This window comes from Myotis nattereri, assembly GCF_964212035.1.
Source record: "Myotis nattereri genome assembly, chromosome: 15".
Classification (NCBI taxonomy): Eukaryota; Metazoa; Chordata; class Mammalia; order Chiroptera; family Vespertilionidae; genus Myotis; species Myotis nattereri.
Window position 1 is genome coordinate 48,560,578 of NC_138090.1, and position 21,440 is coordinate 48,582,017.

At 49.4% G+C, this 21,440-nt stretch overlaps 1 protein-coding gene across 1 annotated transcript; it reads left to right on the top strand.

Moving 5' to 3' along the window:
• Positions 1-6,190: 6,190 nt before the first annotated feature.
• Positions 6,191-17,283, top strand: ZNF114 (zinc finger protein 114; the record flags this gene model as incomplete). Its single annotated transcript, XM_081107345.1, has 3 exons — positions 6,191-6,337; positions 14,103-14,229; positions 15,478-17,283. The coding sequence occupies 3 exons, from the start codon at positions 6,191-6,193 to the stop codon at positions 16,524-16,526; spliced, it is 1,323 nt and encodes a 440-aa protein (XP_080963471.1). The 3' UTR covers positions 16,527-17,283.
• Between the last annotated feature and the right edge of the window lie 4,157 nt (positions 17,284-21,440).

The following is a 21,440-nucleotide window of genomic DNA, read 5'->3' on the forward strand; positions in this document are numbered from 1 at the left end:
ATAGTCAATCTGCCCCCACCAAAATATAAGCTCTATGTTGTTTTCCAGCATCTCCCCAAGTCAGCACTGGGTTAGAAAGATGAAAGTCTATAAATGGCAGGCTGGCTAGTAGAGCTAGCGCTTCATCGTGCTTCATATTGCTATGGTGACAACGGAGCCTGCCAGGAGATTCCGTTTCAATAAACCCCAGCCCATTGGCGACGTGTACCTGAAAACTACAACTCCCAGCAGGCTAAGCGCCGCCAGCACCTTCCAAGCTGTGCGCCTGCGCAGTACAATCAGCTGTCCCCTGGCTCTTGAGTACTTGTGGGGGCGCTAAGGATGGGGTCAGGGACAGAGGAACGTGAATCCTTTGCTCGCCGAGCATTGCAGGGCCCCTCGACTCAGCCGGTGGGAGGGGTCTGGTTCAAGGGCCGCATGAGGGGAGCAGAGGGGACCGCTCCGGTCTCCATGGTGACGGGCCGGGCTCGGAACCAAAGAGGATTAATGCAGGAGGATGGAGAGGAAGCCAAAGGTGGACGTTGCCATGGTAACCTTAGAGCCAAAGGAGGCGGGGTGGGAGCAAAGGGATTAGTCAGCGGTTCTCAACCTGTGGGTCGCGACCCCTTTGGGGGTCGAACAACCCTTTCATAGGGGTCGCCTAAGACCATCGGAAAACACATAAAGAATTACATACTGTTTTTGTGATTACTCACTATGCTTTCATTATGTTCAGTTTGTCACCATGAAAATACATCCTGCAGATCAGATATTTACATGACGATTCATAACAGTAGCAACATTACAGTGATGAAGTAGCAACGAAAATGATTTTATGGTTGGGGGGTCACCACAACATGAGGAGCTGTATTAAAGGGTCGCGGCATTAGGAAGGTTGAGAACCGCTGGGATTAGTGATAACAGGAGAGGCATCAGAATAATGGGAAAATAAGCGCCTTAGAGAGTGTGATGGAGGCATCGGCTCGAGATAAGGGGAGCCGGGGTGATTCTAGGGGAACTGGGGTTTTGAAGGAGGGGGAGTGTTTTAGTGAATTCGTATGTAATAAGGGGCTTTAGGTGGTCATTGGAAAAATCAGCATGCTAATAGATACGGATGATTTGGGGGCAATGGAAATGCAGTGGGGAAAATAGACTGTTAAACTCGATTGTCTTCAGAAATGATCTGTAGAGCTCCTATTTCGGGCCAGGCACAGCTAGACTCCGTATATGCAGGGGTGAGCAGGCGGTGTGACTACAGAGGAGTTAGGAGGAGCTTCTAGGAAAAGGAGGGTGTTCTAGGAAGAGGAACTACAGTGACATGGAGACGTTGGGGGTTTGACAAGGAATTGGTGGATAATGTAAATGAATTCTGGTACTATTTTATTATTTTTTAAAAAAAATGTTTAATCCTCACCCAAGAATATTTTCCATCTTTTTTTTAAGAGAGAGAGGAAGGGAGGGGAACAGGAGAGAGAGAGAAAGAGGAGAGAGAGAGAGAGAGAGAGAGAGAGAGAGAGACATTGATGTGAGAGAGACATCGATCCGTTGCCTCCTGCACGTTCCTGACCTGGGTCCGGAGATCAAGCCTGCAACAGAGATCCCTGCCCTTGACTAAAATTGAGCCCAGGACCCATCAGTCCGAGGGCTGATGCTCTATCCACTGGGCCACACCAGCTAGGGCTCTGGTACTATTTTAGAAGATCAACTGAACACCACCTGGCAAGCCCTGGGGATACCTGAGTGAGCGAAGTCACCATTGTCGCTAGGATTGCCAGATGTCGGGGGAAAGCAACCGGTTAAATTCGAGTTTCACAGCACGCAGTGTTTTAGTTATTTGTTGTTTATCTGAAATGCAAACGCAGTCAGGCATCCTGTGTTTTAACCTGGGAACAATAATTTGGGGGAATGGGGGTGTTTGGGGAGCGTGAGTTATTATAGGGGTCATGGGGCATTGGAGGGTACCTGGGTGGTAGGAAGAGGGGCTGGGGAACTGAAGAAAAAGAGGAGTGCTGAAGCCGACGCTGGCATCAGCGCTCACCGTGTGCTCAGGGCTATGCTAAGTGTTTTTGTTTTGAAAAACTTCATTCTGAAAATTGCCAACCTTATACAATAGTAGGACAGCCCTATCTGGTTTGGCTCAATGGGGAGAGCGCAGGCCTGCAGACTGAAGGGTCCCAGGTTCGATTCCGGTCAAGGGCACATGCCCGGATCGCGGGCTCCATCCCCAGTGTGGGGCGTGCAGGAGGCAGCCGGTCAATGATTCTCTCTCATCATGGATGTTTCAATCTCTCTCTCCCTCTCCCTTCCTCTCTGAAATCAATAAAAATATTTTTTTAAAAAATAGTAGAACAGTCCTGACCGGTTTAGCTCAGTGGATAGAGCGTCGGCCTGCGGACTGAAGCGTCCCGGGTTCGATTCCAGTCAGGGGCATGTACCTTGGTTGCGGGCATGTCCCCAGTGGGGGGTGTGCGGGAGGCAGCTGATTGATGTTTCTCTCTCATCGATGTTTCTGACTCTATCCCTCTCCCTTCCTCTCTGTAAAAAAAATCAATAAAATATATAAACAAAAGAAAAATAGTAGAACAGATGATACAATGAGCTACTTTACTATCTGTGCTTTATGTGCGCACCATATTTTTAAAATATATTTTTACTGATTTCAGAGAGGAAAAAGAACCTCGGGCCAGGATTTTATTTATTTATTTTTTTTTTTCGGGCCAGGATTTAAAAAAAAAAAAAATGTTACCTCCCAGGAGAGGATTCATTGCCTTGGACAGCCCTAGCTAAAGTAACCACCTCCCCCTTCCCACCCCAGCAGCTATCCCAGCCCTTTGTAGCATTTCTTTTATTTATTTATTTTTTTAATATTTCTTTATTGATTTCAGAGAGGAAGGGAGAAGGAGAGAGAGAGATAGAAACATCAATGATGAGAGAGAACTATTGATCGGCTGCCTCCTGCACACCCCCAACTGGGGATCGAGCCCGCAACCCAGGCATGTGCCCTTGGCCAGAATCGAACCTGGGACCTCGAAGCTGAGACCCCTCAGTCCGCAGGCCGACACTCTGTCCACTAAGCCAAGCCAGCCAGGACTGTAGTATTTCTTTTAGAACCGTCTCCCGATCTATAATTAATCTTGTTCATTGATCGTGTGCCTTTTCATTGTCCATCGTCTCCACTAGGGGGCGGCGTTGTTCCGTTCACCATGGAAATTGTAGTGCCCAGAACTGTGCCTGGCACAGAGGAAACGAACGCTCCATGAATGATGTTGATTAAATGAATGGAGGCTATTCAGAATAAAGGAGCAGTGATATTTTAGGGGGTTAAGAGAAAGAGACATATGGGAGGTGAAGGGACATAGGAGAGGATTTGCTAACCAGGAATTTGGGGTGATAAAGGAGGAATTGGGGCACAAGGAGGCAAGGAAGACATTAGCAAATGGATGGGGAGGTGGCTGAGGAGGACTTGGGATGTTCTATAGAATTCACTGTTATCTGTAGGATTATTAAAGTGCCAGTGCCTCAGTCTCCTCATCTGTAAAATGGGAACAATAATAGTCATTTCACAAGTTTGCAGATCATCTGAGGTAACACATGGAATCTGTCATCATCAAAATAATTACTAAAGCCCTAACCGGTTTGGTTCAGTGGATAGAGTGTCGGCCTGCAGACTCAAGGGTCCCAGGTTCGATTCCGGTCAGGGGCATGTACCTTGGTTGTGGGCACATCCCCAGTAGGGGATATGCAGGAGGCAGCTGATCGATGTTTCTCTCTCATTGATGTTTCTAACTCTCTATCCCTTTCCCTTCCTCTCTGTAAAAAATCAATAAAATATATTTTTTTAAAAAACCAAATATAGCATTTTGATGCGCGGTGTTGGTAAGGGGAGAGGCTATGCATGTGTGAGGGTAGGGAGTAGAACTGAAACCAGCCTAAGCAAGCCTCCAGTTCTTTTGCCTGCGGCCATGACGCCAAACACACCGCACAGGTGCAGATGGAAGGAAAGAGGTTTATTCAGGTGCCGAAAACCTGAGAGGATGGCAGGCTCCCGCCTCAGCAGCCATCTCAACATCTCAGGATAGGCCAAGGGCGTTTATAAGGGGATCGTGGGAAGAGGGGAACAAAGGAATAGTGGTGACGAGCAGTTTCCCGTTTCAGCTCTCCGGTGGTTTTGATATTCTCTTTCCTGTGTGTCAGTGTCTGGCGCTTTCTTCTCTCTGTGGGTTTCCTTGCTGATGCCTGGGGACAGGATGTTGCAGGCCTTGTCTGGGCCGACATCTGCTACACTCCTGTGGCTGAGGCTGACCAAACGGAGAACTGAAACTGCCCCTGCCTGTAACGTGCTTAGCTACGGAACGATGACTATTTTAGACTCTAAGTTTTGTCAGGATATTCTTATTTTTAATTCTTGGTAGTTAATGAAATGTGTTTATTAAAATATATTTTTACTGATTTCAGAGAGGAAGGGAGAGGGAGATAGAAACATCAGTGTTGAGAGAGAATCATGGATCGACTGCCTTCTGCACGCCCCCCCACCGGGGATCAAGCCCGCATCCCAGGCATGTGCCCTTGGCCGGAATCGAATTGGGGACCCTTCAGTCTGCAGGCCAACGCTCTATCCACTGAGCCAAACCGGCTAGGGCTGAATTTTGTTTATTAACAAGATATATATTAATATTAGACCACATAAGCTTTAAGGTAGAATTGCATTAGTAGAAATGAAGAGACATTTCATTCAAAAATGTATATTGGTTTGATATGATTCAAATCCACTTGTTTATGACAAAAATCAAGTCTTTAAGAATAAGATTGCTTGCCGAAACCAGTTTGGCTCAGTGGATAGAGCATCGGCCTGCGGACTGAAAGGTCCTAGGTTCGATTCCGGTCAAGGGCATGTACCTGGGTTGCAGGCACATCCCCAGTGGGAGATGTGCAGGAGGCAGCTGATCGATGTTTCTCTCTCATCAATGTTTCTAACTCTCTATCTCTCTCCCTTCCTCTCTGTGGAAAATCAATAAAATATATATTTTTTTAAAAAAAGAATAAGATTGCTTGCCCTGGCTGGTTTGGCTCAGAGGCTAGAGCTTCGGCCTCTGGACTGAAGGGTCCCAGGTTCGATTCTGCTCACGGGCACATGCCTGGGTTTCCGGCTCAATCCCCAGTAGGGGGCGTGCAGGAGGCAGCTGATCAGTGATTCTCTCTCATCATTGATGTTTCTCTCTCTCTCCCTCTCCCTTCCTCTCTGAAATCAATGAAAATCTTTTTAGAAAAATAAAAGAATAAGATGGCTTTGCTATCAAAGCCAAGTCAGCTGCCTCATCCCTTGTCCCTGATGAAGTCTGAGCAGCTCAGTTGCTAAGCGGCTTGGCTGGGTTCTTATCAAATAAAACCGGGGAGAAGCAGCTACGCCCGCCGTGCATTTAGGCTACAAAGACGGAAAGCTGGGTTGGACCGAGTGCTCCTGGGCCAGGAGGCAGTGCGGGTCCGCGGCTGGGAGGCGGGGAGGACGCAGGAATGCCGGTGCCTGGGAGCACCCAGGGCCTGGGAGATGCAAATCTGCTGGGGGCGGGGTCAGGCCCTGCGCTCCGAGAGGTCCGGTCCGGTCCGGTCCGAGGGAGGGCAGGGGTGCGGTTCCCGGGGGTCCCCTTCCCGCGAGGCTCCTCCTCCTCCCCTTCACCCCCTAACAGGGGTGGGCAAACTTTTTGACTTGAGGGCCAGAATGGGTTCTTAAACTGGACCGGAGGGCCGGAACAAAAGCATGGATGGAGTGTCTGTGTGAACTCATATAAATTCAAAGTAAACATCATTACATAAAAGGGGACGGTCTTGTTTTTTTTCAATAGTTTTATTCATTTCAAACGGGCCGGATCCGGCCCGCGGGCTGCAACCCGTGCATCTGGAGGAAGGGGGTGGGAAGCAGGTAGGCAGCGCCCGCCCAGATCCCTCCCCCCTCCCGGGGCGGGGGAGGGGTGTTCGCATGGGTTTATTTGATTCTTCTGGTTCGTTCGGTTCCAAACGGGCTCTGGTTCCCGCTCCGCAACCCTCCGGCGCCTGAATGAGCTCGCGCACGGCGCCAGAAGCCGGTGCCGCGGGGACGGTGAGTGTGCCCGCCGCGGGGATGGTGAGTGTGCCCGCCGCGGGGACGGTGAGTGTGCCCGCCGCGGGGATGGTGAGTGTGCCCGCCGCGGGGATGGTGAGTGTGCCCGCCGCGGGGATGGTGAGTGTGCCCGCCGCGGGGACGGTGAGTGTGCCCGCCGCGGGGACGGTGAGTGTGCCCGCCGCGGGGATGGTGAGTGTGCCCGCCGCGGGGACGGTGAGTGTGCCCGCCGCGGGGACGGTGAGTGTGCCCGCCGCGGGGATGGTGAGTGTGCCCGCCGCGGGGCGCCTCCAGCCTGGGCGGGGCGGGGCGGGCAGCCGGGAGCTGGGTCTGCCAAAGCCGAGCCTCTGCGGGCACCCGAGGGCGGCCGGGAGCGCCCCACGTGCTGCGCCGGAGTTCCCCTCCCCCGGGGGGCGGGGCGGGGGTGCACCCACCTGGCAAAACGCCCTTGGGGGACACGCCGAGGGCGGCGGCCGCGGAGCTGTGCGGCCGGACTGCGAGCACGTGTCGCGGCGCTGGAGCCGGGGGTGCGGAGGGTGAGCTGGGGACCCCGGGCCGGCAGAAAGGGCAGCCGGCGACCGTCCAGAGAAAGGGCCTCGGGGTGTGAGTTGGGTCCGAGGGGCACGCGCCTCCTTTGGGTGAACGGAGGCTCCCGCGGAGGGAGTTTGCAAAGGGGCCCGGTGGAGGGGAGGGGGTGGCCGGGGGGTCGGCTGCCAGACGTGGCTTCCTTCCTCGGGCTCCCCCCAGCGGCCCCGCCTGATGCCCCTTCCCTCCCTCCCCCGCCGCCCCGAGCTGACGCGCAGGGGATCCCCGGGGAGGAAACTGGGGCCCCGGTTGTACTGCGGGGAGACCGCGCCCCACGGGACCTGCCTGATCCAGGGAGAGTTGGGGTCCTTCACTGCGGGGGGGGGGGGGGGAGGCTCGATTTAAACGAAGCCGCCGCTGAGATAGGCACCCGCTGAGCCCTTGGCGGGGGGTTTATCATCCCTGCTGGCTGTTTCCTTGGAAACCACAAACTCAAGATAACGGCGGAATGCCGGCCCCTTATCTCAAAGCCCGGCTGCCCCAGGCAAGTGTGGGAGGTCCTTTTCTTGCTGTTATGATGCACACAGCCACGTTTTAGGTGGGCTAGGATTTTTACATATATATATATATATATATAATTTCAGCGAGGAAGGGAGAGAGAAACATCAATGATGAGAAAGAACCACTGATCGGCTGCCTCCTGCACGCCCCCTGCTGGGGATGGAGCCCAGAACCGGGCAGGCAGAGGCTCTATCCCAGCGGTTCTCAACCTGTGGGTCGCGGCCCCTTTGGGGGGTCGAACAACCCTTTCACAGGGGTCGCCTAAGACCATCGGAAAACACAGATAGAATTACATATTGTTTTTGTGATGAATCACGATGCTTTCCTTATGTGCAATTTGTCACCATGAAAAGACATCCTGCAGATCAGATATTTACATGACGATTCATAACAGCAGCAACATTACAGCGATGAAGTAGCAACGAAAATAATGTTATGGTTGGGGGTCACCACCACGTGGGGAACTGTATGAAAGGGTCGCGGCGTTAGGAAGGTTGAGAACCACTGCTCTATCCACTGAGGAAACCGGGGTAGGGCAGTAGGATAGGGTTTTTAGAGCACAAGGTTTCTCTGTGAGTTAAAATAGTAAACGAGAGACAGAGAGAGAGAGAGAGAGAGAGAGAGAGAGAGAGAGAGAGAGAGAGAGAGAGCCATTTTTGACTTTGCAGGCCATGTCGCCCAGGCCTGACATTTCCAGCTGGGCGACTGGGGCGTAAACCTAGATTCTCTGCCTTTGGCGTCTAGTTTTGCCCCCAAGCATTTCATCGCTGTCCTTCAGTGTCACACTTCTGTTCCGTGGAAACGGGAGGTCCTGGGCGCTTCAGAGGAGTGACTGCTCGGGGGTCTTCAGGCCCAACCCTGAGAGGAGTGAGGGGCAGTTAGGCAGAGAGGCGGAGCGGGAAGGGGGAAGAAGAAAGTTCTAGGCGCCAAACCACACGGGCAGAGCAGAACGCCTAGTTACAATGCTGCTGATGGGTGGCACAGGAGGAGCGCGTAGTTACAATGTGGCTGGAGAGACTTAAGTAAACTAGGACTGTCCAAAGGGTAGGCCAATCGGGAGGTAACGCACAGGAGGAAATGAGGAAGCTCTAGCAAATATAAGCCCCTCCATAAGAGGCCATTGGCGGCCGCCCTCTCTAGGGCCCCCTCCCCGTCCAATGAATCCTATGATAAAAATCTTCTGGTCCAAGATTTTTATTCTTTTTTTAATATATGTTATTGGTTTCAAAGAGGAAGAAACAGGGGGGGAGAGAGAGAGAGAGAGAGGGAGAGAAATATCAATGATGAGAGAGAATCATTGATCAGCTGCCTACTGCACACCCCCTACTGGGGATTAATCCTGAAACCTGAGCATGTGCCCTTGACTGGAATCAAACCCGGGACCCCTCAGTCCACAGGCCGACGCTCTATCCACTGAGCCAAACCCACTACGGGCCAAGATTTTTATTCTTCAACTTCGAGAGACACGGTCCCGGGAAGAACCTCGGCTAGGGTGTTCGGGTATCAACATCAATATCTGAATCTTTGGATTCCAAAAATTTGGTTGCATATTTCTCGAGAAATGGAATTGATGTATTTAAGATACAGAAGCACCGTTCCGACTGGAAGAATACGGGTTGTTTGTGGCCCTAGAGAATTTTGAGACGACAGGGCCGTTTTAGCTGTGCTGAAAACCAAAATTCAACCGTTTAAAGAGCAAATGAGCCCAGCCGGCGAGGCTCAGTGGTTGAGTATCGATCTATGACTCAGAAGGTTGCAGTCCGATTCCGGGTTGATTCCCGGTGTGGGGCGTGCAGGAGGCAGCCCATCAAGGGTTCTCTCTCATCATTGATGTTTCTCTCTGAAATGATTAAAAATATATTTTTAGCCCTATCCGGTTTGGCTCAGTGAGTAGAGTGTCGGCCTGCAGACTGAAGGGTCCTGGGTTCGATTTTGGCCAAGGGCACATGCCTGGGTTGCGGACTCGATCCCCAGTGGGGGACGTGCAGGAGGCAGCCAATCAATGATTATCTCTCATCATTGATGTTTCTATCTCTCTTTCCCTTCCTCTCTCTGAAATCAATGAAGATATATTTTAAAATATATTTTTTTTAAAAAAAAAAAAGATTATAAAGAGCAAATTAAGTGGTTTGTGAATGGGGCAGCAGCCCACCCAGCTACCGGCAGGGCCCCAAGGGCTGTACCAAGTGGGAGGCTTTCTAGGAATCAGGGTGGGGCGAGGGAGCTGCTGATAAAAGCAAAGAAAGGTTCTTTGGGGGCGGGGCCATCTCTTTGGGGGAAGGGAATGGGAGCTGTTTTGATCTTACACTTTGCCGCTCTGGACGTGAGCCCTGGAGAAGGCAGGTGCTTGCTTGCTCAGAAAAATTCCGCCCCGGTTGACCGCATTGCAGGCGGATCACGAGAATTCTTGTGTTTTCATATTGCACCGTGTTTTACAAAGTATCATACTTTCAAAAAGATTTTAGCTTGTAAGAACATGTAACAAATAACTTCAAAATGTGCCCGAAGCCGGTCCATCCTTGCTGCTTGGCACAGTCGCTGCAGGGAAGAAACATCTGCTCAGCATATGTTTCAAGGGACCTGGCGTATATGGCCTACTGTTCTTAATATGTTCGCTCCCCTACTTAGTACTATGTGTTTTAACCAAGGTCACCTCTCCGGGAAAGGTTGTTTCCCCAGGTGGGGATTTTTCCCTGGAGTCAGGGGATGAACAGGACTAAGGAAGGGAATAAATCAGTAAAACCCCTTAACTAAGTGCCAGGCGGGTAGTTAATCACTTTAACTACGAACAACCTTGGAATGGAGATAACAAACGCCCTAACCTTTGGAATGGAATGGGTAGGATTAAAATCAACTGGTATAAATACAGATGTAACAGGAGAATAAAGGAAGAACCTCGCCATGCTGATCAACTGAACGCTGTCTCCGTGTCATTCCATCTTCGCCGACTCCGTCCACACCTTTGGGAACCCCTGGACCTGCTGGGGTTGGACCCCAACAAGAATGCACTGGGTATGTAATTTTAAGGCGTGCCTTTAACATTTATGTAGAAACGTTTTTTTGTACTCGTGCGATAGAAACTTACCAGGCCACGGGGTAAAGCTAGCAATAAAACTACTGGTCCGCATTCAGATGAGGTTTCTGGGGAAGGTCAAAACGGCGCTTCGTCAGGTATTAAATTTAGGTTTGGGATCATAGGATTTTAGCTCGCCTTTCTGGGCCTGTGGTTTTCTCTTTCACGGCCAGAAAATAGGACTTCAAAGTCAAAAAAGTCAAACGAAGCTCAGTGGTTAGAGCGTCCGCCCTAGCACCAAAGCGTCGCAGGTTCGATTCCTGGTCAAGGCCGTGTGCCTGGGTTGCAGGTTTGGTCAGGGGCTCACATCATGTCTCTCTCTCTCTCTCTCCCCCCTCCCTTCCACTCTCTCCACAAAAATCAATGAAAAAATATCCTCAAGTGAGGATTAAAAAATAAAATAAACCCTGCCCGGTTTGGCTCAGTGGATAGAGCGTCGGCCTGCGGACTGAAAGGTCCTGGGTTCGATTCCAGTCAAGGGCACATGCCTGGGTTGCGGGCTCCATCTCCAGGAGGGGGCTTGTAGGAGGCAGCCTATCAGTGATTCTCTCATCATTGATGTTTCTCTCTCTCTCCCTCTTCCTTCTTCTCTGAAAATCAATAAAAATATATATTTTTTTAAATGGAGATGATGAGGGCAAACCTGGAAATCCTTCCTCTGTCCTGCCTTATGGTGCTTACACCCTGTTCACGGCTCCTGGCCACCCGGGAATAACCATCCCTCTAGTTCCTTCCATCTTTTCAAGGCCCCTCATGTCATGAAAATGAGCTCCCTGTATGCTCTCTGCAGCGAATATAAGGGGCTGTTGACATGGACATTTTTCTTTATAAAATACAGTTATTTTATTGATTTCCTTTTTAAAATATATTTTTATTGATTTCAGAGAGGAAGGGAGAGGGAAAGAGAGAGAAACATCAATGATGAGAGAGAATCTCCAAGCCTGCAAGCCAGGCATGTGCCCTTGACTGGAATCGAACCTGGGACCCTTTGGTCCGCAGGCCGGCGCTCTACCCACTGAGCCACACCAGCGAGGGCTGCCTACTGTATTTATTTCAGCCTTTCCATATGGCAGATTGTTTTCTTGTGTTTGAAGAGGCAAACACTACATGCTTCCCAGTTAAAAGCTACATAATAAGGTTATGCCTGGATGTCTTGCTTCTATCCTGTCTCCTCCAGCCTATTGCCTACTGATAAGCCTGTGTTTTGCGATACAGATCCTCTGCCCTTTTTTAAAATTTTCACTTAAAATATGAAATATAACCTGGAGCCCTATCTGGTTTGGCTCAATGGATAGAGCGCCGGCATGAGGTCTGAGGGTCCCAGGTTCGATTCTGGTCAAGGGCACATGCCCAGGTTGCGGGCTCGATCCCCAGTAGGGGGCATGCAGGAGGCAGTCGATCAATTATTCTCTCATCACTGATGTTTCTATCTCTTTCTCCCTCTCCCTTCCTCTCTGAAATAAATAAAAAAATATATTTAAAATATATATTTTTATTGATTCAGAGAGGAAGGGAGAGGAAGAGAGAGAAATAAAAACATCAGTGATGAGAGGGAATCATTGATCAGCTGCCTCCTGCAGGTTGGACCGAGCCTGCAACCCAGGCATGTGCCCTTGACCAGAATCGAACCTGGGACCCTTTGGTCTGCAGGCCAACACTCTATCCATTGAGCCAAACCAGCTTGCCCAGTGGTTCTCAACCTTCCTAATGCCGCGACCCTTTAATACAGTTCCTCATATGGTGGTGACCCCCAACCATAAAATTATTTTCGTTGCGACTTCTTCACTGTAATGTTGCTACTGTTATGAATCGTCATGTAAATATCTGATCTGCAGGATGTATTTTCATGGTTACAAATTGAACATAATTAAAGCATAGTGATTAATCACAAAAACAATATGTAATTCTACCTGTGTTTTCCGATGGTCTTAGGCGACCCCTGTGAAAGGGTCGTTCGACCCCCAAAGGGGTCGCGACCCACAGGTTGAGAACCGCTGAGCTAGAGCAATAACAATATTTTTTTTTAAAATAACAATTTTTTTGTTCAATGCCTGTTTTCAAACTGGTGACCTTCTGGTTCAGGCGCTGCTGATAACGCGAAGCAATGGAATCACTAACATCAAGAATCGTTTCGTTTGGCACCTGCGGGCCCTCAATTCATCAACCGCTGCCAATTTTGTGCCGTCAACTTTTTCTCTGATGTAACCCCATAAAAAATTCTAGCGGATACATGCTCCTTGTTTAAAACTTAGTCTGGCTTCACCCAGTATTTCAAATCCGTTGAACCTGAAAAGGAGTGACAATCAAGTGAGTTATCAGCTGCTAAAGTGTGTACCCACACTCTGAATAATTACAGGGACAGTGTGTGCACTGCCACTGCGTTTTCAGACTTCCAGTAGCATTTTAGGATGCATTTCCTTGCCTCAGAGGTTAGTCTGGCTGAAAGGAAGGAAACCTCCATTGCGGTACCAGCCGCTAAGGTGTGCATACATGTGTTGGGACACCCTGTGTACAACAGCCTGTCCTTGCGTTCCGTGGCTGGTGGACACATCACTCCAGCCTCCCCTTCCGTTGTCATGTGACGTCTTCCCTCTGTGGGTCTGTCCAGATTTCCTCTTCCCACCCTGCTCCTGTGTGGTGAAAGGCCCCGGCCAGCGTGGCTTTCGGGTTCGAAGGCTTGGAGAAAGAGCTGACGCGCAAATCGACACACAAGACAAGAACTATTAACTTGGAATTATGGGGGGAAGCCAGGGAAAGCTTCCCTGTAGTCCTCAAGTTCCTCTGAGTCTCCGTTCCCAGCTGCTTTTATTTACTGGAATACACAATTGCCTTTTAGGAATCCAAACAGACACATCAACGGTAATGTTTAGTAAACAGTAAGATGGTCAGGTTTGGGGGGAGTTTGCCTTAGGCCAGTGGTCGGCAAACTCATGAGTCAACAGACCCAAATATTAACAGGACAATGATTGAAATTTCTTTTTTGAGAGCCAAATTTTTTAAACTTAAACTCTATAGGTAGGTACATTGTTATTAACTTAATTAGGGTGCTCCTAAGCTGGCCTTTGCTAAAAACGTCCTCTGTCTGATTGAGGTACGTTCGCTGAGGTCGACCCCTTCCAACTCTCCCATCCACACTCATCTTGTTTACTTGTTTCGTCTATTTCCTTTCATTCATCCTCTCTATATGTGCAAACCATCTCAACCTACCTTTCTCAATCCTCGACACTATATCTTCTTTCACTCCACAACGTTCCCTAAAATTAATAAACTTTACTTAAAGTTTTAAGTCTTAAACTATAGGTATGACTATAGGTAATAAAACTCGATATCATACTTAATAACGATATTATTTATTGATAAAATTAAATTCCTTACAATTTACCTTACAATATCCATAAAATTAAATCATGACAATGACTGACAAACACTAATGTGAACAATGGCCTTGCATCTCCTTGGAAAGTTTGGGTAAGTCAGGTTTGTATGTTGTTGCCCGCACATGGTATTTTGTGGAAGAGCCACACTCAAGGGGCCAAAGAGCCGCATGTGGCTCCTGAGCCAGGGGTTGCCAACCACTGCAGTCAGGCCATTGAGTCAGGAGTAGGTAATAAAATGCAAATATTCACCCTGTGAATATCAAAGCCCAAACTCAGCCTTCTGGGGGACTTCTTGCATTTATATTCCTTACTGTTGATCTTGGCTTCCAGCCCTGGGTGACCTCATCTTATTTCCTTTGCATCTGCAAAGGGCCTATTTGCAAATCAGTTCCCATTCAAGGGCCTGGGGGTTAGGATTGCAGCATATCTTTGGGAGGGGACACAGTTCACCTTGTAAGAGCACCGCAGTGAGCCTAAGGGTGTTTACTTGTAGGACGTGGTGACCTTCAAGGATGTGGCATTGAACTTCACCAAGGAGGAGTGGGCCCTGCTGGCCCCGGAGCAGAGGGCCCTCTACCGGGATGTGATGCTGGAGAACATCCGGAACCTGGCCTCTGTCGGTAAGGGCCCGTCCTGCGCCCGGAGGGGAGCCGAGCCCTCCTGTGTTCAGGGGGCAGCTGACATGGGACCCGGCTTGTTACGGTCCAGAGACACGGCTGCTGCTGGTAGACTAGGGTCTCCCCCGTGGGACTGGACATCTTGTCAGCGGTGATCAGGGTGGTGGCCTGCGGCCGGAGACCCTGCTCTGCGTCCGCAGTCCTTGTCTGCTCATGGGAATGAATTCAAACAAGAGATAAATGGCAGCAAAAGCCGATGAGAATTGATTTGCGGAAAAGGAATGCACTCAGACATCGTCTGAGTGGGGAAACTGAGTCAGCCGAAAGCAAACCTAGGGGCCCGCTGACCGGGAATCGAACCTGAAACCCCTCTGTTCGCAGGCAATGCTCTAACCACTAAGTAACACCAGCCGGGGCTGAAATCAATTTTTTTTAAAAAAATATATTTTATTGATTTTTTACAGAGAGGAAGGGAGAGGGATAGAGAGTTAGAAACATCGATGAGAGAGAAGCATCGATCAGCTGCCTCATGCACACCCCCCACTGGGGACGTGCCCGCAACCAAGGTACATGGCCTTGACCGGAATCGAACCTGGGACCCTTCAGTCCCCAGGCCGACGCTCTATCCAGTGAACCAAACCGGCCAGGGCAAAATCAATTTTTTTTTAAAAAAGCATATTAGCCTGGTTGATGTGGCTCAGTGGTTGAAAGTTGCCAAACCATGAACTAGGAGGTCGTGGTTCAATTCCCAGTCAGGGCACATGTCTGGGTTTTGTTTTGTTTTGATTTGTTTTTTTAATATATTTCATTGATTTTTTACAGAGAGGAAGGGAGAGGGATAGAGAGTTAGAAACATCCATAAGAGAGAAACATCGATCAGCTGCCTCTTGCACATCCCCTCCTGGGGATGTGCCCGCAACCCAGGTACATGCCCTTGACCGGAATCGAACCTGGGACCTTTCAGTCCGCAGGCCGTCGCTCTATCCACTGAGCCAAACCGGTTAGGGCCACATGTCTGGGTTTTGAGCTGAATCCCCAGTAGTGGGCGTGCAGGAGGCAGCCGATCGATGTTTCTCTCACAGATGTTTCTGTCTCTCTATCCCTCTCTCTTCCTCTCTCTAAAATCAATAAAAATAACGTTAAAGCATATTTAAAAAGGAAAGAAGCCCAGACGGCCATTTACCCGTTTTATCCTCTCCAGCCCGTCTTCACTCTCAACCAAGAACTTAACTCTTGGACGCTGTATTTCAGGTGAGGTGATCCGACAGAAAACCGAAGACTCGGCCTCTCGGCAGGACGTTCTTGCTAAAAACACAGTCCGTGAAGCCGACAGAGTGTGTTTCACGAGCAACCATCCCACTCCAGGAGGAGACTTGGACGGCCTCAGAGCAGAGGAGCCACACAGGCGGAGGGGGCGGAGGGGGAGGTGCGTGGCGGCTGCCCAAGAGAAAGACGGCTGTCTGGTTCCAGCCTGTGAAACGAGAGAGAAGCTCCTGCCTCCGCAGGGAGATCCCACCAGAAAACACACCCCCCAAGATATTTTGCATCCAGGTTGTGTCTTAAGGGGTAGCCACAAAACCTCTGAAAACAGCGAGGGCGAGAGAGGATTGCGGCAGCACATTCGGTCAGCTCCGAGTGTGAGAACGCCAACAGAGCGGCGATCGGTCGCGCGGGTCAAGAATCGGAATCCTGCGCTTCGTGCGCCTGATAAAACATTTCGGGGGGTACACGTCTACGAATTGGGGAAAGTCTTCCCGGAAGACTGTGTCCTTAGGGCACGCGAGACTCCCGTTCAAGAGAAAGTTTACGGGTCCAGTGAGCGTGAGAACATTCCCCAACGGAACCCCACGCCTGCTGGGCCGGTGCAATCTTACCCAGCGCCGACGAAGAACAGGAATAATCCGAGTGGGAAAAGCTTCGCCCAGGTTCCACATGCTGAGTCACACAGGGGCACGTGGAACGGAGAGAAAAACTATAGGTGTCAAGATTGTGGGAAATACTACGCTTATCATTCGTACTTTATGAAACACAGGAGCGTTCATACTGGAGAGAAGCCCCATGCATGTCAGAAGTGTGGGAAAACCTTCCGATATTCGCTGCACCTCAAGAAACACCTCTTCAGACACATTGCGGAGAAGCCCCATAAATGTAAGGAGTGTGGGAGAGCCTTCCACAAGTCCTGGACGCTCACCATGCATACGAGGATCCACACTGGAGAGAGGCCCTATAAGTGTGCGGAGTGTGGGCAGGGCTACGCGAATAATTCATCGCTTAAGAGCCATCTGAAGAAGCACAGCTAAGACAGACCCTCCGAAGGAAAGGGAGGTGGGGGAAGCTTCGCTCTTCTCCAAATCCTGAGTGAGTGGAGAGGACATGTTGGAAGGGAGCTCCATAAGTCAACGGACAGGGGAAAGTCTTCTGTTAGCCCTCGCATCGTACAGAAATGGGGAATTGCACACTGGGAAGAAAGCCGGTGAAGATAAGATCTGTGGAAAGCTTTTAACCTTCATCCTTTTTTTTTTTTTTTTTCGATTGTTGACACTATTACAGATGTCTCCCATTTTTTTTCCCCTTTGCTCCCCTCTACCCAGTCCCGGTCCCTCTCCCCCTCCCGCAACCTTCACCTCATTGTTGTCTGTATCCACGGGCTATGCCCATATGCATAGATGTTCTTTGGCTAATCTCTTCCAGTGCCCCCACCCTCCATCCCCTCTTGAGATCTGTCCGTCTGTTCCATGTATCCATGCCTCTGGCCCTATTTTGCTTGCTAGTTTATTTTGTTCATTAGCTTCCACATATAAATGAGATCATACAGTATGTGTCTTTCTCTGACTGGCTTATTTCGCTTAACATTATAATCTCCACGTTCGTACAAACTGTCATAAAAAGTAAGATTTCTGTCCTAGCCGGTTTGGCTCAGTGGATAGAGCCTCGGCCTGCAAACTGAAAGGTCCCAGGTTCGATTCCGGTCAAGGGCACATGCCCGGGGTTTTGGGCTCGAGCCCCCGTGGGGCACTTTCAGGAGGCAGCTGATCCATGATTCTCACTCATCATGGATGTTTCTATCTCTCCCTCTTTCTTCCTCTCCGAAATCAATAAAAATATATTTTTTAAAAAGTAAGATTTCCTTCTCTTTTTTACAGCTGCATAGTATTGCACTGTGTAAATGTACCACAGCTTTTCTATCCACTCACCTACTGATGGGCACGTGGGCTGTTTGCAGATCTTGGTGCTTGCCGATAATGCTGCAATGGACACGGGGGTGCACACATTCTTTTGAATTAGGGTTCCAGGTTTCTTGGGGTATATTCCCACAAGTGGATACACGGGGTCACGAAGCAGCTCCATTTTTAATTTTTTGAGGAAACTCCACACCGTTTTCCGCAGTGGCTGCACCAGCCTGCGTTCTCACCAGCAGTGCACGAGGGCTCCCTTTTCTCCACATCCTCGCCAGCACTTGTTTGTTGATTTATTGATGACACCCATTCTGATATCTCATTGTGGTTTTAATTTCCATTTATCTGATGATTGGTGACGCTGAACATCTTTTCTCATGTCTATGGGCCATCTGTGTGTCCTCTTTGGAGAAGTGCCTGTTCACATTCTTTGCCCATTTTTAATTGATTTTGTGTGTTTTGTTTTGTTTTTGGTGTTGTTATATATAAGTTCTTTATAAATTTTGGATATTAACCCCTTATCATTGGTGACTATGTTCTCCCATTCAGTGGGTTGTTTTTTCCATTCAGTGTTATTGGGGGTTTTTTTTTGTTGTTGTTTTTTTTTCCAGTCTTTTCATTTTGTTGATGGTTTCCTTTGCTGTTCTTTCAATTTTTTAAAGATTGGGAAAATGAACCCTGGCCGGGTAGCTCAGTTGGTTAAAGCATCGTCCCAATACGCCAAGGTTTAGGTTCGATCCTCAGGGCACATACAAGAATCAACAAATGAATGTGTGAATCAGCAGAACAACAAATGTTTCACTCTCCCCCTCTCTTCCTCCCCCCCCCAAATCAGTAAACATTGAAAAACACTATAAAGTTCACTTATTTAATAATAATAATAATAATAATAATAATAATGTAAAGATTGGGAAATGAGACAACCAAAAGCGAATGAAAATGTCCACACAGAGTTAAAAGTCAGTAAGGTGCCGAAACTGGTTTGGCTCAGTGGACAGAGCGTCGGCTTGCGGACTAAAGGGTCCCGGGTTCGATTCCGGTCAAGGGCATGTACCTGGGTTGTGGGCACATCCCCAGTGGGAGATGTGCAGGAGGCAGCTGATCGATGTTTCTCTCTCATCGATGTTTCTAACTATCTATCTCTCTCCCTTCCTCTCTGTAAAAAATCAATAAAATATATTTAAAAAAAAAAAAAGTCAGTAAGGTGATGGCCACACCCCCACCATCCGTGTCTACGCACATTTATCCTGAAATGCCAGGCGGTTCTTTCTGGTCCTTACAGGTGATGGCCCCTGACCCCCAAGAGGAAGCCACTGTCTTACATTTTAGATTCTTCATCCTCTTGCTCATCTTTGTATTCACCACCTGTGCTAAATCCCCGAATATCATATTTTCTGTTTGGGCTGATCCTTCTGTATCTTGCTTCATTCGGAGAAAGAAAGATGAACCCAGGTGCGCTGCAGATGTTACCTGTTCTTCTTCGCTGCCCTGTGGGTTACTTTTTAGTTAAATTCGCGTAAGAGACCCTGCGTATCTCACTGTAGATTCTGCAAACGCTGCTGCGAAGACTGCCTTGGCATTGAGTGGGTCTCCGGGTGGAGTCGGAGTGGAATCGCTGGGTTGTACGATCCACATATGACGCATACAGAAGTGTTTGACACAAACTCGGATTGTATGATTCCATTCCTAAGGAATTTTCCGCAAAAGGCACATCCTTAGAGACAGCGAGGCAGAGCAGAACCCGCTCGCGGCGGGACGCGGGCGCCCCCTGGCGGCGGGTTGCTGTAGGACAGCGCGGCCGGCACCGAAATGTTTGCTTTAGGGCCAAGGGAGTCACTGTCCCGCGTGAAGGGTCAGTCATCTGGGAATCAGTCTGCGAAGCTGGGATCCCTCGACCAGTGGCTTCCAGACTTTTCTGAGGCACATCCAGAAGTCATTTCACATCGACAACATGGTTTCGTGGAATACCCCCGTGCTGCATCATGCTTCTTTATTCCACTCCGTTCGTATTTTTAGATGCTGGCTACATTTCCGAGTCTCCACTGACAAGGCCAGATAGAGTGTCCCACTGTCCTGGATGATCCCTGGTCACCAATTACGGTGGGAAAGGGTTGGTCCCCCGACCACGCCCCAGTGGTATTTCTCAGGACGCGCTGCCAGCTCTGATTTCCAAAAGAGGAACTGAGCTCAGAGAGGTGCAGACACGCGTCCAAGGCCACACAGCTTGCATGTCGCAGGGCCAGTTTCAGCCTCCTTCCTGGGGAAATGCTAAACACTCCACATTTTACTGCTATTGAGTATAATGTAATTCAGCCTTTTCTCCATTTTTGCCCATAAGATTGAGTTTGCATGGGTCAGCTGTTTTCTTACACTGTATATATAAATTAACTAGAGGCCGGGTGCATGGATTGGTGCACATTGAAAGGAAATTAATTAGAAGAAATATTTTAATATATATTTTTTATTGATTTCAGAGAGGAAGGGAGAGGGAGAGAGAAATAGAAATATTAATGATGAGAGAAAATCATTGATTGGCTGCCTCCTGCACAACCCCAACTGGGGATCGAACCCCCAACCCGGGCATGTGCCCTTGACCGGAATCAAACCTGGGACCCTTCATTCCACAGCCCGATGCTCTATCCACTGAGCCAAACCAGCTAGGGCTAGAAGAAATATTTTAGAGGCCAGGGAAGGACCGCGGGATGTTGGCTCTAGGGCATGTCCGGCCCCTCGCTCAGTCCCGATTGGCCAGACCCCAGCAGCAATCTAACCTACCGGTTGGAACATCTGCCCCCGGTGGTCAGTGCACATCATAACAACTGGTTGAAGAAACAGTTGGACATTTAGCATATTAGGCTTTTATTCTATAGGATGGCGTTCCAGAACTCCGATTTAAAAATGCAAGTCTTGCCCTGACCGGTTTGGCTCAGTGGATGGAGCGTTGGCCTGTGGACTGAAGGGCCCCAGGTTCGATTCCGGTCAAGGGCATGTACCTTGGTTGCGGGCACATCCCCAATACGGGGTGTGCAGGAGGCAGCTGATCAATGTCTCTCTCTCATCCATGTTTCTGGCGCTCTATCCCTCTCCCGTCCTCTCTGTAAAAAAAATCAATAAAATATATTTTTTTAAAAAATGCAAGTCTTCATGTGGGACAAAATAAATGCGAGGTGGCAATAGCGACACCGCAGAAACGGGTCCACGCTGCAAGTCAGGATTGTTTCCCTGAAGAGCCCGCTGTTACGCATTTACCGGGGACCCCTGGGTAAGCCTCCCCAGGTCGTAGGGTCGGGTGAAGGGAGAGCAAGACTGATTGTCTGGCAGGTGAAGAAATGCTACTTAGCTTTCAATTTGTCGTCGTCACACGCAGAATCACAGACGTGTTACATGTACTGCATGCCATTCTAAGGCTTTCCATGTACCTATTCTTTTCGTTCTCAATGAAAAGGGATTCTTTTCATTCTCAAACAAATCCCTCAGAGGTGTGGACTGTTATCAACCCATCTGAGGGGAAGGGGGCCCAGAGAATTACCTTCCTGGATTGGGGAGGAGGCGGATGGATTATCTGCCTTGATTTGGTTGCATTACATGTTGCCAGGGTGTCCTGGCTGGTGTGGCTGTTGGTTGGGTGTCGTCTGGTGCGCCGAAAGGTTGCCAGTTCAATTCCCAGCCAGGGTGCATGCCTGGGTTACAGGCTCAACCCCAGTTGGGGGCGGGGAGGGTGCAGGAGGCAGCCAATTAATGTTTCTCTACCACATCGATGTTTCTCTCTCTCCCTTCCTCTCTCTCTAAAAATCAAAACTATTTTTTAAAAAAATGTTTGACAGGACATCAAACAGGAAAATGGCAGGAAAGAGTTATCTGTGACGTTCGAATCAGTCTCACTCCCAAACCCGCCCCAGCAGGCAAGGGACACAATCTACTTTATCTCTGTGAGCCGGGGGCAGGCACAGGGCCTCCACAAATGTCCATTTCCCTCTCCTTCCAGACTGCACTTCCCACCACCCTTTGAAGTCGTGTGGTCACATGACCTGCTGGGGG